Source organism: Camellia sinensis, chromosome 9 (assembly GCF_055761805.1).
Source record: "Camellia sinensis isolate YWXY chromosome 9, ASM5576180v1, whole genome shotgun sequence".
Taxonomy (NCBI): Eukaryota; Viridiplantae; Streptophyta; class Magnoliopsida; order Ericales; family Theaceae; genus Camellia; species Camellia sinensis.
The window spans coordinates 6,213,682-6,226,620 of record NC_138969.1 but is presented as its reverse complement, the minus strand read 5'-3'; the positions used below and the strand labels follow the sequence as shown (position 1 = coordinate 6,226,620).

The 12,939-nt window shown below is 28.9% G+C and overlaps 1 protein-coding gene across 1 annotated transcript; it reads right to left on the bottom strand.

The window, feature by feature from the left end:
* Positions 1-859: 859 nt before the first annotated feature.
* Positions 860-7,584, bottom strand: LOC114287948 (zinc transporter 4). The gene is made up of 3 exons (XM_028231410.2): positions 6,299-7,584; positions 4,304-4,453; positions 860-1,463 (listed from the first exon to the last, which is right to left on the bottom strand). Exons 1-3 carry the CDS (start codon positions 6,899-6,901, stop codon positions 1,158-1,160), a joined length of 1,059 nt encoding a protein of 352 aa, XP_028087211.2. The 5' UTR covers positions 6,902-7,584; the 3' UTR covers positions 860-1,157.
* Between the last annotated feature and the right edge of the window lie 5,355 nt (positions 7,585-12,939).

Here is a 12,939-nt window from a genome sequence, read left to right as displayed (position 1 = left end):
TTATAGCTAGGCGCCAGGCCATTATTCAGATAGGGCTTAGAAAAGCTGAGGTTGACATCAAAAGTTATGGCATTCCAAGTTCTTCCCCACATTGGTTGGCCACCAATTCATGCATTTGTTCTTCCATTGAGAGCCTCAGTTTAATCTCTGTAAATATTTTAAAATCACTTCCTTTGGATTTTGATATGAATTGCCAATTTGTGTAGTTGAAACTATTAGCTAGCCTTTTATGAAATGACATTCCTTTCTAATAGTAAATTATGATTCCATTTGCAATAAATTTTGTCATCATTTTTCTTAATGAGCTAGACGTAAGAATGATCATTCTATAATAGATTCATTTTAATAAACTATACATTATCTCGATCTTGAAACTAATAGCGAAGGGATTAACAATATCTTAGGTTATTTATCTTATTCAACGTTTAGAATGTGTCTAGATTAATAGAATCACTAAACATGGAATATATGGTGTAACGACCATAACTTCAGTATATTTTGAAATTTTAACTCTAATTTGAGTTTCCCTCAATCCTCCCATTTTGTATCCTTCCTCCTCTATGAGACACAATAAGCTCTCATGTGACAGATATATAGTTCAAAAAGACAAGTAGATTGAAAATCCACTTTTATATCTAAACATGAAATTTATAATTAATTAGGAAAATATTTATGTTTCTTTTGACTCATTCAGTGCCCTTACATATACCATAGTCAATTTGTAGAAATCTTCATAGATAGATGAAAACAACTACTAACCCACATGAACAAAAAGAGGGGCAAAAATTAAAATAAAAACAAGAACAAGCATAAACCACTACTAACAAAGTAGCCTGATCTTGGCCTAAATTTAATAAAGTTACCATTAAAAAATAAAATTGATTTATTGATATATCATGCACTCTTGTGCATTGACATTTTTTTTAAAATCCGGTCCACAATAATAATTTGTGAGATGGCGAACTTTGGTTAATTTTTTCCATATCAACAATTCAAATTATGCTCAACTATTATAAAAATGTGATGAAAACAAAATCAGAGGAAATAAAACATTCCTATTTTATAGAAAAAGTAGACAAAAATGAACAACTTTGCTACCAAATTTATGCAAAACATGTAAAACAAAATCATAAAATTTATGTACACAAGCACTTTTTTTAAGCCCACTTTGCCAAGATGGACATGAACCCAGCCCCTATAAGAAGTGAGAGATTGGAACTAAGTTGCAGTTTTAGGTTGCTTTGCATTCTAGGGTTCATGAAATCAGCGGCAAGAAGGTCGACGAGCGCCATGTAAATTAGGATTCCAGCAGAGGCGGAGTTGAATATGCCTTCGACAATGAGAGAACTTGGGCTATTTTCGTCGTATATGTTTGAGATACCAAAGCCGATGGCTATTCCAACTGGTGTGGTTAGGGAGAAAAAAATCGCCATAACCGTCGTTGCTCGAGCCTTGAATTTGGCCTGCAAAACAACAATACCAACATTGATTTATTTGTGGTTTTTTTTTTTTTTCTTTTTTTCATGGAAAACGAGTCATGTGGGATTGGAATAGTTATTTCCTAAAATATGGGTGATATCTCTCAATAGAATAATGCTATATGCATAAATTAGTATACCAACGAATAATGTATTATAATTTTAAAAGTTTTGGATATTTTTAGTTTGTATAGTGGGTGAAGTTATAGTGTTGAAGTAATAATGTCATAATATATATTGATATACCAATTAATACATGTAGCACCACCGCTTCGCTTTAATATCGGTGCATGTAGCGCCACCGCTTTAAAAATTTCAAATATTAATATCAGTAAATAGTATTTATTGATGCATTTAAATATTTAGATGAATAATTGAAGATGAATTGATGCTCTGAGCTGTTTGATTCAATGGTAATTTGATCCTAGTGATTCTATTCCATTTGAAGTAAGTGAAATCTCATTGCCTCCAATGCAGTGTTGTTATTACCAAAAAATAATAATATTATTATGCAAGTGAAAAAAATATATAAAATTTATATACGATGACATGATTGCACTAAGACTTAAAATGTATTTTTTTTTTAATAAAAAAGAGTGCATATATCACTTTCATCCCATCCAAAAAAAGATATACTCGGAGAGTTTTTAAGTTTGAAAAGGTGAAAATATATAAATTTATAAATAACAAAGGTCCTAAAATATTTATTAATAGTTGATTGAGTTTTTGATGTAATTCAATAAAATTTTCAATTAGGCAATGCCAAAGGTTAAAAAAACAATAAAAAATCATTAAGTGTTTCGAGAGTCCCATCAAAGCTGCTAGATACAAAAAAAACAACTTATTGCATGTGAACATTTGTAATGCAGTGGCAAGGACGAAATGGCTATAGTGGAGAGGAATGCATACGGGGTCTTTTGAAAAGTTGTCAAAAAAAAAAAGTCAATTTTTTGGTTTTTTAATTTTTTTAATAAAAAAAGTCAATTTTTTTTATCCAAAATAACCCAATTTTTTGTCTAAAAAAGTCATTAAGAAAGTCACAAAACTCAAAAAGTTAACTTTTTATCAACTTTCCAAAACACCACTTAGTTAGTAAAAAATTAATTTTTTTGACTTCTTAAATTTATTTTGTCTTTTTATAAGTTAAAAATGTGAGAAGTGATGTGACTCAAAATGAATAAAAAATAAAAAATTGATTTTTTTTTTTTTTTACTTTCCAAAAGACCCCTAAGTGACACATTATTTCTATAATAGTATGACACAACTACACAAAGGGACATCCTTATTTTTGACATTTACCACCACCACCACGCCCTTTGTTGATGACTTTGTGGCATGAATCACCAACTAGACATCTTTTTTGTATTTTGTTTGTGCCTTCTAAGTGCGTGGGGGCTGCTCTCTAGGGCCATAGACGTGAGATAAAAAGGGAAATAACCCCACATGTAGGACATGTAGACCTATTTTTACTTTACCTATTTTGTTTGTTCCTGCCTTGTAAGTGGGTGGAGGCCGCTCTCCAGGGCGATAGACGTGAGATAAAAAGGTAAATAACCCCACATGACGGGACGATTTATTTTTAAATATGTGTGTCTCATTTTATAAAATATATCTGTATTTTTAAATTTATTGTGCCCCTCATATGGGGTACTCTACTATGGAAGTATTACATACTTTTGTGTTATAAAGTTTTAATAATACGAATCGATCAGAAAATTAAATACATAATTCTTTTATATAAGTCATGTTTTATCTTTTTATGAGTTGTGTACTAATGTAAAAGGATTGTATGTTGTAATTAACTCTGTGTAAATAGAAAAAGTGACGCGATGAATTATGCATGTATGTATGTATGTATGTAACACATTGAAAATAATGGCCCACTCCTATACGCTACTCCAAAAGTAACGTGTCTTTTGTGTGTTAGATCATCAACTATGCATGCATGTAGCACAATGAAGAAAAAATATTGAATTGACTAACAAAGTAAGTGGGGCCCATTATATGGCTACTCTAGTGCACAAGTATTGGATTTTTTTTTTTGAGAAAATGTTATAGATTCCAAATTTTTTACTAAATGAATGACCAAACTTCTCCTATGTGAGAGGTTTGGTCATTCATTTGGTAAAATTTTTTGTATCTCTAGCATTACTCTTTTTTTTTTGTGCTAAATCAACTAGTGCATCATGTATGTAAACGCATTGAAGATATAAATTACATTCACCATCTTGACATTTAGAAAAGATATAACAAATTTTACAAGTGTGATATAATTATATTGATATTTTTTTTGCAGTAAGGTTAAAATAATTACAAAAATAAAGATAGTTTGTAAACATAAGAATAAAATATATATTTTAGTATAAAAGTGATAGTGATAGTGATGTTATTTTTTTTTTCCCATACGACTAACAAATTGCTAATAAAAAAAATACATATTATATGAAATAAAACTTTAATAGAACTTACTATATAGTTATCAATATTGTGATGATTGATGTATTTTCTCAAATCTCAATGGAGGATAGTGTAATTTATCCATGAAGAAAATGTTGACCAACAAATTAATGATAATAAACAAAACAATAATGCTACAACAAAAAACTCAAAAAAAAAAATATATATATATATAAAAACATAGAAAAAATAATATCTAATTCATACTTAAAAATGAATCTGATTCTGAATCACATACTATTTTCCTTAGATATTTTTTTGTGTTTGTTCTTGATCCCCAATATTAGGGTAAGCTAAACTTACAATATTTGAATAAAAAGCTAAACTTCCAATATTTGAATAAAAGGAAATGAAACAAGTAATTTTACCTGAGAAATGCAACCTCCAAGACCCATGCCTTCAAAGAATTGATGGAAAGTCAAAGCTGCAACAAGAGGCTTTATTGTCTTTGGAGTTTGAGAGGCACCCAAAGATATGCCAATTATCACAGAATGAACCACAATCCCCAACTCCAACACCTAGGTAAAGGCAACAATCATTTCATTTGAGTAATCCAAATATTAAAATGTTAAAATAACTTTGAGAGAGATCAAAATCATTTTCCAAGAATTAAAATATACATTGAACCGCTAACAAACTAATTTCATAGTTGGTTATTATTTGTAGTTACTATAGACTACCTCAACAAATTTGTTGATGCACTATTCAATAATTTATCATTTTTTTAGATATTTGGCCTATTAATTTGAATTTTTTTGGTTGCTATTCATTGAGATAATGGATATTGAAACAATTTTTTTAAAAAACTAGAAATAGAATAAAGAGTCTTATGATGGTGTATTTAAAAATGTAGCTACATATAACAGAAAATTTTACAATTTTCATAAAAATATTATAGCAAAATCTCAAATAAGATTTTTATTCTTAAATTTTTTTATTTTTTTATTTTGAGAAAATCACATTTAAGTAGGAATAACTTGTAATTGCATACCTTTATAAAGGTATAAATCGAAGTAAGTGAGCGGGGTTACATGTCACACTTTGACTTGCACTAAATATTGCGTAGTTGCACTTCTGATGCAATTATTTTTAGTAAATTTTTTTAATATTTGAATATGAGTTTGAATTGGAATTTTTTTTTGTTTGTCTTTGTATTTGATGATTTTTTTTTATTACAAGTATATCAAGATTAAATAAATATAAAAAATAAAAAAATTTAATTAATTTTTTTTTTAAAATCACTAAAAAATATAAATATGCAAATTGAAAATCCAAAAAAATTGTTTTTAAAAATTTCAAACCAAAGAGGGGCGAAGGGGTGTGCGCGACGTAGTTCGGACGATTTGAGAGTAAAATTATAAATTGATTGTTGGATTGAAGGATTGGTAAATTACGATTTGAATGGTTTTTGGGCGAATTGACAAATTGAAGAACATTTTAACAAATTATCAAGCATTTACATAATATATAACATTAATTTATATAATATTTTTCATATATATATATAACACAAACTAGTTTTACATAATATTTTTTATTTATATTACTACTAATTTGTAATAAATTTCACATTTTAAATATCTCTAACTCATTTTTATTTTAATATTTTATTATAAGTTAAAAAATATATATGTATTACCTATAGCGGAGCGGAATAATTTTAAAAGCGAATTATAATAAAATTTAAGCTGCAGTTAGCGGATAGAACAGTACATATTGATACACGGATTAAATAATTTCATTGACTTTAAACTAAAATAATTAAAACTAATACAAATACTAAATAAATACTAAAATAAATAAACATAACTAAATATACAAATACAAAAAAATATGTTTAACATAAAAAGTAAAGTAACCACTCTAGGCCAACTCGTGGTCAACTCATTAAATCATTGTTCCTAATTGACTGGTTAGGTAAACAAGTATAATTTGAAAGCAATTTGAAGCTCAACAACTCGTTTTTAGCACTAAAATAACGCGTTACGACGTGTTTAATTGAGAAATTTAGAAAAAAGACATGAAAAGTGAAAGAAAAACAGTAAGTGGAATGTGAATATTTCATATAATTTCACATTTTTTTTTTTTTTTTTGAAATTCTTTCTTTTGAATGTGACATTTTGATATATTTTTAAAACATGGTTACAAATACTTTGACTTTTTTTTATGTAAGAAGGAAAGTGAGTTAAAAAGAGAAAAAGTGACTTTTAACGCTTCTTAAAATAAACCTTTGTCTTATTGACTTACATAATTTATTTTGTTTTTCTGTATTTTTTTTAGTCTCAAAATATTTACCAAACGAGGAGTAAATCAAGGAAAAAAAAAAAACATAGAACCCCAAGACTCTCACAAACCCACCATACCTGGGATATAATCCGATGCCTGAGAAGCTCCGAAGAACCCGAATCAACCTCGTCCTGCAACCCCAAACCCGAGCCATGGGCATGCCCATGGGTCGCATGTGTATGAACATGAACATGCCCTTCATGCTCACCACCATGATGACTCTCTTCATCCCCATTCACAGGCCTCGCTTTCACAAAATGCGTTCTCGTATAATAGCTCGTCGCAAAAGCATCCACCATCATCGTCCCTATCGCCGCCAACATCGCCACCAGTCCGGTCACCGGAAAATCCCCGCCGAACGGAGTTCCGGCGAGGCAGGGGCTAGTCAGATCGGAGAATGCGTCGGGCAACACGTGGATGAATCCTGTGGCCAGGATTACTCCGGCGGCGAAGGCTTTGATTACGAAGAACACGTCGTTTTCCACGAAGGCTTTGCCGAGGATCGGGAGAGAGACTCCGATTGCGCTCGCGGTCAGGATTGAGGCGATCGCGGCGAGCTTGTATTTCAATGCCTCTGATTTGTTTTCACCTCCGGTTTCGGACTCGCATGTGCAATCTCCCAGGACTGAAACGGGGAGAATGAGAAGGAAACAGAGGAACAAAATGGGTACCCTGTTCATGTCTAGAGAGAGAGAGAGAGAGAGAGGAGAATGTAGGTAATGGAAACAGAGGAACAAAATGGGTACCCTCTTAATGTAGTCTATATGTCAAGGCTATCACAAACACACACACACATATATATATATATATAGAGAGAGAGAGAGAGAGAGAGAGTGAGTGTGGGTTTAATGGTGGCTTGGCTGTGAAGGCTATCACATATATATAATATTTATATTGGATAAATTACACTTCCACCCTGCTATTTGAGTTTAATAGATATTACTGTTTTACATCTGAGAAATTACACTAATTTTTTATCTTTGTTATTATTTAGATAGAATAAAGATATTAAGGAGTTGTTTGGGATGACCTAAATAAGTATATTTTTTATCTTTTTATAAAAAGATGTGTAAAAAGGTAAAGAAGTGATATGATGGAAAAAAGATAAAAAAATAAATTATTTGAAGTATACCAAACTTGGCCTAAATTTATGTATTTTCTCTTCTTTTTTTTTATTTTACTTTATTTCTTTTATTTATTTTTTAAAATAATTTATTTTTTTTATTTTTCTATAAAGAGTTATTGCCTCTTTTTTTTTTTATAGAGAGTTTGTAAAATAAAATTATTAACCCTCAAAACGAAAATGTAACTTTTAAAACATGAGAACATAAAGTGTAATTGAACCAAACATCGAAGGGCTGTCAGTGCAATTTGCTCATATATATATATATATATATACACAGAGAGAGATGGAGTAAGTGAGAATCAGAGGAGAGAGTGACAGGGGAATGGCGACATGGAAATGGAATGAAGGAGGAGAGAGGGGGGAGAGAGTGACACGTGTAGGGTGGTGTTAGTTAAATGACGACATTATGAGTTAATAATAAAGTTAATTTTTTTGTTATTGTGAATGCTTTAAAGTAGGTCCTGTCTGTTTGTTTGGTATTCTCCTTCATTTTAGGTGCACAAAATGTGTACGGCTCTCTTTCCAAAGTGCTGGACAGTATTTGTTAATTAATTAAAAAATTATCTATTTAATATTATTTACCATTCTTACGTCAACCACGTAGGAATGACAATGGATAACTTACCTTATGGTATTTATGAAGATTCAATTTAAATACATAAATTTTTTTCTTTTTTTTCTTATTCATTGGGTAGGGTAAGAGATATTCTTTAAATATTCACAAGGGATGGGTTGGGATGGGTACCCATTAATTTCCCCATATGTTTTTTTTTTTTTTTTTTAAGATTCACAACCAAAACAAAATATACATTCAATCTTTTTTCTTTTATTTATTTATTTATTTATTTATTTATTCAGGTTCACAACCATTTTTTTTTTAAGATCGACAACCAAAGCTAAATATATTTTCAATCTTTTTTTTTTTATTATTTTTTATTTTTAAGGTTCACAACTATTTTTTTTTTTAATTTTTAAGATTCACAACCAAAGCTAAATATACATTCAATCTTTTTTATTTTTATTTTTTATTTTTTAAGGTTCACAACCATTTTTTTTTTAAGATTCACAACCAAAGTTAAATATACATTCAATCTTATTTTATTTTATTTTATTTGGCTCAACAGTAAAATCAAATACACATTAATTAATATTGTCACATTATTCTTGTCAAATTTTATGCATATCTAGAATTTTTTAAATTTATTTAAAAAAATTAAGGACACTGTCTAGTGTAGGTTTCGGTTTGTTTTTCTATGTTATTTTATTTTGTTATGTATTGTAATTTTCAAAATTGTTTGCTTGTTCTGAAATTTCAATTAACGAGTATGAATCTATTTGTTTTATGTTATCACACAATTTATACAACATATATATATATATATATGAATGTATTTGAAAATAAGGAAATTGTAGAGAATCGAAACAAGCATGAGTCATGATTGGTTAGAAAGGATGGGTACAAAGATTTATTTGCTGAAAAATAAAAAAGGAATACAAAATCTTACTAAATAATTTTTTTTTAAAATAAAAGAGTTTTTTTTAGTTATGAACAGATTTAACTGAAATCAGCTTATTTCCCAATGTTATGCATCATTTATTTAGATAGAAAATATTTTTTATAAAAAAAATTAAAAATATATTTTTTTATATTTGGTGGTGGTGGTGATGGAACGAAGGTGAAAGTAAAGATTGTGACATAGTGGTGGGGTGATGGCCGCAGTGATGATGGTAATGGCTGTGGTGATAGTAGTGTGATAATGAAGGTGAGAATAATGGTGATGGTGTTGTGAAATTAGTAAAAATTTAATTGAAAAAATATTTTTTATTTTTTAAAAGTAACAAACAACAAAATTCGTGGGGGACTAAAGGAAGAAGATGGATGATGGATTGGGTGTGGTAAGGCATAGATATCTTAAAATGAGTGGTTCAGATTTGTTAAAAGGTATAATTAGATTTTAGATAAATTAAAATGAATGGTTCAAATTTGCTAAGAGAAAGATAGTTTAATGTCTAAAATGTTTGTGGCTAAGAGATCAACAAACAATTCATTGTTTATGCCCTGATGCAATTTAATATGGGTCTTATAACACTTTCTTCAAACAGGTTATTTCACATTTTATTTCTTCAAACAGGCTCTTATAACATTGTATAGGTTCTTATAACATGTAGAGGAGAGAGTGAGAGTGAGAGTGAGAGTGAGAGAGAGATGGTTGAAATTTTTTTTTTTAATCTTCCATGTTTTTTCACATTTTTTTTTAATTACTAAAACTTATTTGATTGTCTCAAAATTATATATTTAATTATTATAAACAAAGTTTTTAATTAATTAATTAATTAATGTGTATTTGATTTTGTTGTTGAACCAAATAAAATAAAATAAGATTGAATGTATATTTAGCTTTTGTTGTGAACCTTAAAAAAAATAAAAAAAATAAGTTGTTAACATTAAATATATTAAAAAAGAAAGAAAAAAGATTGAATGTATATTTAGCTTTTGTTGTGAACCTTAAAAAAAAAAAAAAAAAAGTCGTTAACATTAAATATATTAAAAAAGAAAGAAAAAAGATTGAAGGTATATTTAACTTTTGTTGTGAACCTTAAAAAAAAAAAAAACAAAAACAAAAAAGTTGTTAACATTAAATATATTAAAAAAGAAAGAAAAAAGATTGAAGGTATATTTAGTTTTTGTTGTGAACCTTGAAAAAAAAAAAAAGTGGTGGTTAACATTAAATATAAAAAATAAAAATGGGGATTAAAGTAGGTTGGAGAAAATCCAAACCTATTAGGAAATGGGCAGGGTGGTACCCATGAGGAATGGGGAATGGAGAAATTTTATTATAGGGGAATTGGAATGGAAAATTAATATCCACCCCATTGACCCCATTGCCATCCCTACAAGTATGACCTACGTGTGAAAAAAAGAGAAGGGAAAAAATGAAGAGCCATGTTGCCTACTTTAAATTTGAAGTTGTTTCAAATGACTTAAATTTTATTTTGTCAATTATTTGATCAGTTATTCGGTCGGTCATTTGATAAAAAAATTGATAGTCACGATCAATAAAGTAACAATTACAATAGACAAGTGTTTCACTTGATTATTTTAATAATCGTTCAACTGATCGTCCGATCAATCGACCGAATATAAATTCAAATCATTGGAGACATTTCAATTCGAGATATTAAGGCTCAGTTTAGAAGGATTTTCAAATCCTAATTCTACCCACACATTGTAACATCATGTTTGGATAGAGTTTTATAATTAGTTTTCCACAACAAACACAAAACTCTACAGAAAATTCTGTAAAGCACGATTTTCGAAATTTTTTTTTTTTGAAATTTGATCGAATCGATCATCCCACCGGACGTCCTACTGGTCGTCCGGCCGGTTGACCGGAACAGGAGAATTTTATTATTAATTTTTTTTTGACATATGTTAATTTTTATATATTCGAATAAAATATATTCTGAAATTTTTAAATTTTTTTATATGCTTTAATAGAATTTTAAGTTGTATGTTTGGTTATGAATTGTAAGTTTTTGTATCAAATATCATATGTCACGTCAAAAATTTCCAACTTAATTCAAACTCTTTCACCAAATAAATTTTTTACACTCAAATTATAATTTTAAAATTTACAAATTTAAAATACAATTCATACTCTTAAATCATATTTACAAAACTCTATCAAACGCAACTTAAATTTTTTTTGAAATGCCAAAAGTGACAGTGGCAAATAGGGGTCCAAACAAAGTTTGAATAAACAATTCCTAAATTGATCCAAAGTGGGCCCGTCGAATAAAATGATGACATGTATAGGCCATGAAAAATCACTCAGCTACTTGACTTGGGAATAATTGGGATTGGGATGCTTCCGTGAAACACAGCAGCAAGTCCTGTGCGACTTGCCACAAGGGCCATTGGGAGTTTGCTACTCTCTTCATTGATTAAAGTTTGAATTTTTTATTTAAGTAGAAATCTGATAATTTAAATGGATTTATTTAAGTAGAAATCTGATAATTTAAATGGATCGGTAAGTTTTTTTTTTTTATTTTGGCTTATAAGAATGGATAGTAGAGAATCTTATTTTAGAAGTGTTGGGTATCTAAACGAAAAAATTTGTGCGACTTTATGGCTATACAGTGCCGTTTCATTTAAACAATAGCATTTATTTTGTTTGGTTTTAATTTTTTTTAAATTAATTATTTTTTTTATTTTTGGTGAATTTTTTTAGTATTTTAATAAATTTTTTTAAAATTTTTTTTTTAGATACACTTAATATAAATACAATTAAAAAGTATAATATTTGTGAAACAAATCTGTAAAAAAATCACTAAATATCAAAAATTAAAAAAATAAAAATTCAATACATTTTCTTATTCTTGTGTATTTATTAAATTTTTTTATTTTTTATGTACATCTAAAAAAAATTTACTAAAAATAAAAAAATACGAGAAAACAAAAAATTAATTTTTTTAAAAATTGAAATTGATATTTTAAAAACAGTTCATTTGGTTAAACAATTGGATGGTCACATTCACATAAATATTGATTTTTTATTTTTAATTAAAGATATAAAAAATAAAATTTAATAAAAAATATATAAAAGGGCAAAGAATATTTATTTGAATGCAAGCATTCAAATCTTAAACCACAAGAGTTGTTTGTGAGAAATCAATAATTTTGTTTAACTGAAATGACACTATATAGCAGTTACTATTGTGCTTAACACACAAGACAACATCCTCCATCCCGCTTAACACATAGCAACTCCTCTCATGGCTACTTTTGCTGATACACATTTTCACAACATTAAGAGTATCTCTAGCGGTTCACCAAATTTTATATTAAATTTGAGTAAAAAAAAATTATTTTTTCAATCTAATACAAACTGCTCAAATGGTTGTTATCAAAGCAAGGGTCGACCGGCCGGTTGACCGGTTAGTATAATTTTTTTTTTTAACCTCTTTGAACCTTTTGACCTGTTTGAACCAATCTATTTACAAGGGAACCGGTCGACCGGTTGGTTAACCGGCCGGTCAACCGGCTAGTTATCCGGTTGTTCTCCCCTAACGGTTACGCACAGTAAATTGGTGAAATCTTCCCCCTGTTCTCACTTTGATGAAAAATTTGGTGAATTCTCGTTTTGATACCAATTTGATGAAATTATTGGAGTCGCAAAAAGTGACTTTTTCACTAAATTTCAAATCTGATGCAAGGTTTGGTGAAGCGTTGGAGATGGTCTAAGGATTCATATGGTTGGATTGAGTTGTGGAGTTTGGAATTGACAATATCAATTATGTGTATGTTTTGAGATCTTTAGACTTTGCTTGTAAGTCATGAATTTGTGAGAATTTTAAGAATTTAAGATTGAAAAGGTTATGTTGATTGTGTATCATATTATATAATAAATTAACAAAGAATGACAAAAATATTCTCTTAGGCTATGTTTGTTTGGCTCCATAGGTGGGGGGATTGGACTACCAATCCCATGGGCCCTACATAGTCCATGTTTGGTTGACAAAAATAAGAGAGGACTAGCAGTCCTATGGGACTATGAATACCCTCACATAGGGGGATTAGCTTGGCTAGAT

What these genes read in the sequence shown, in the direction of transcription:
- LOC114287948 (XM_028231410.2), bottom strand. Translation starts at nt 6,901, where the DNA reads ATGAACAGGGTACCCATTTTGTTCCTCTGTTTCCTTCTCATTCTCCCC. An exon ending in GGCATCGGATTATATCCCAG is followed by an intron (nt 4,454 to 6,298) that starts GTATGGTGGGTT and finishes GCCTTTACCTAG; the next exon opens with GTGTTGGAGTTGGGGATTGT. An exon ending in TTGGAGGTTGCATTTCTCAG is followed by an intron (nt 1,464 to 4,303) that starts GTAAAATTACTT and finishes GTTGTTTTGCAG; the next exon opens with GCCAAATTCAAGGCTCGAGC.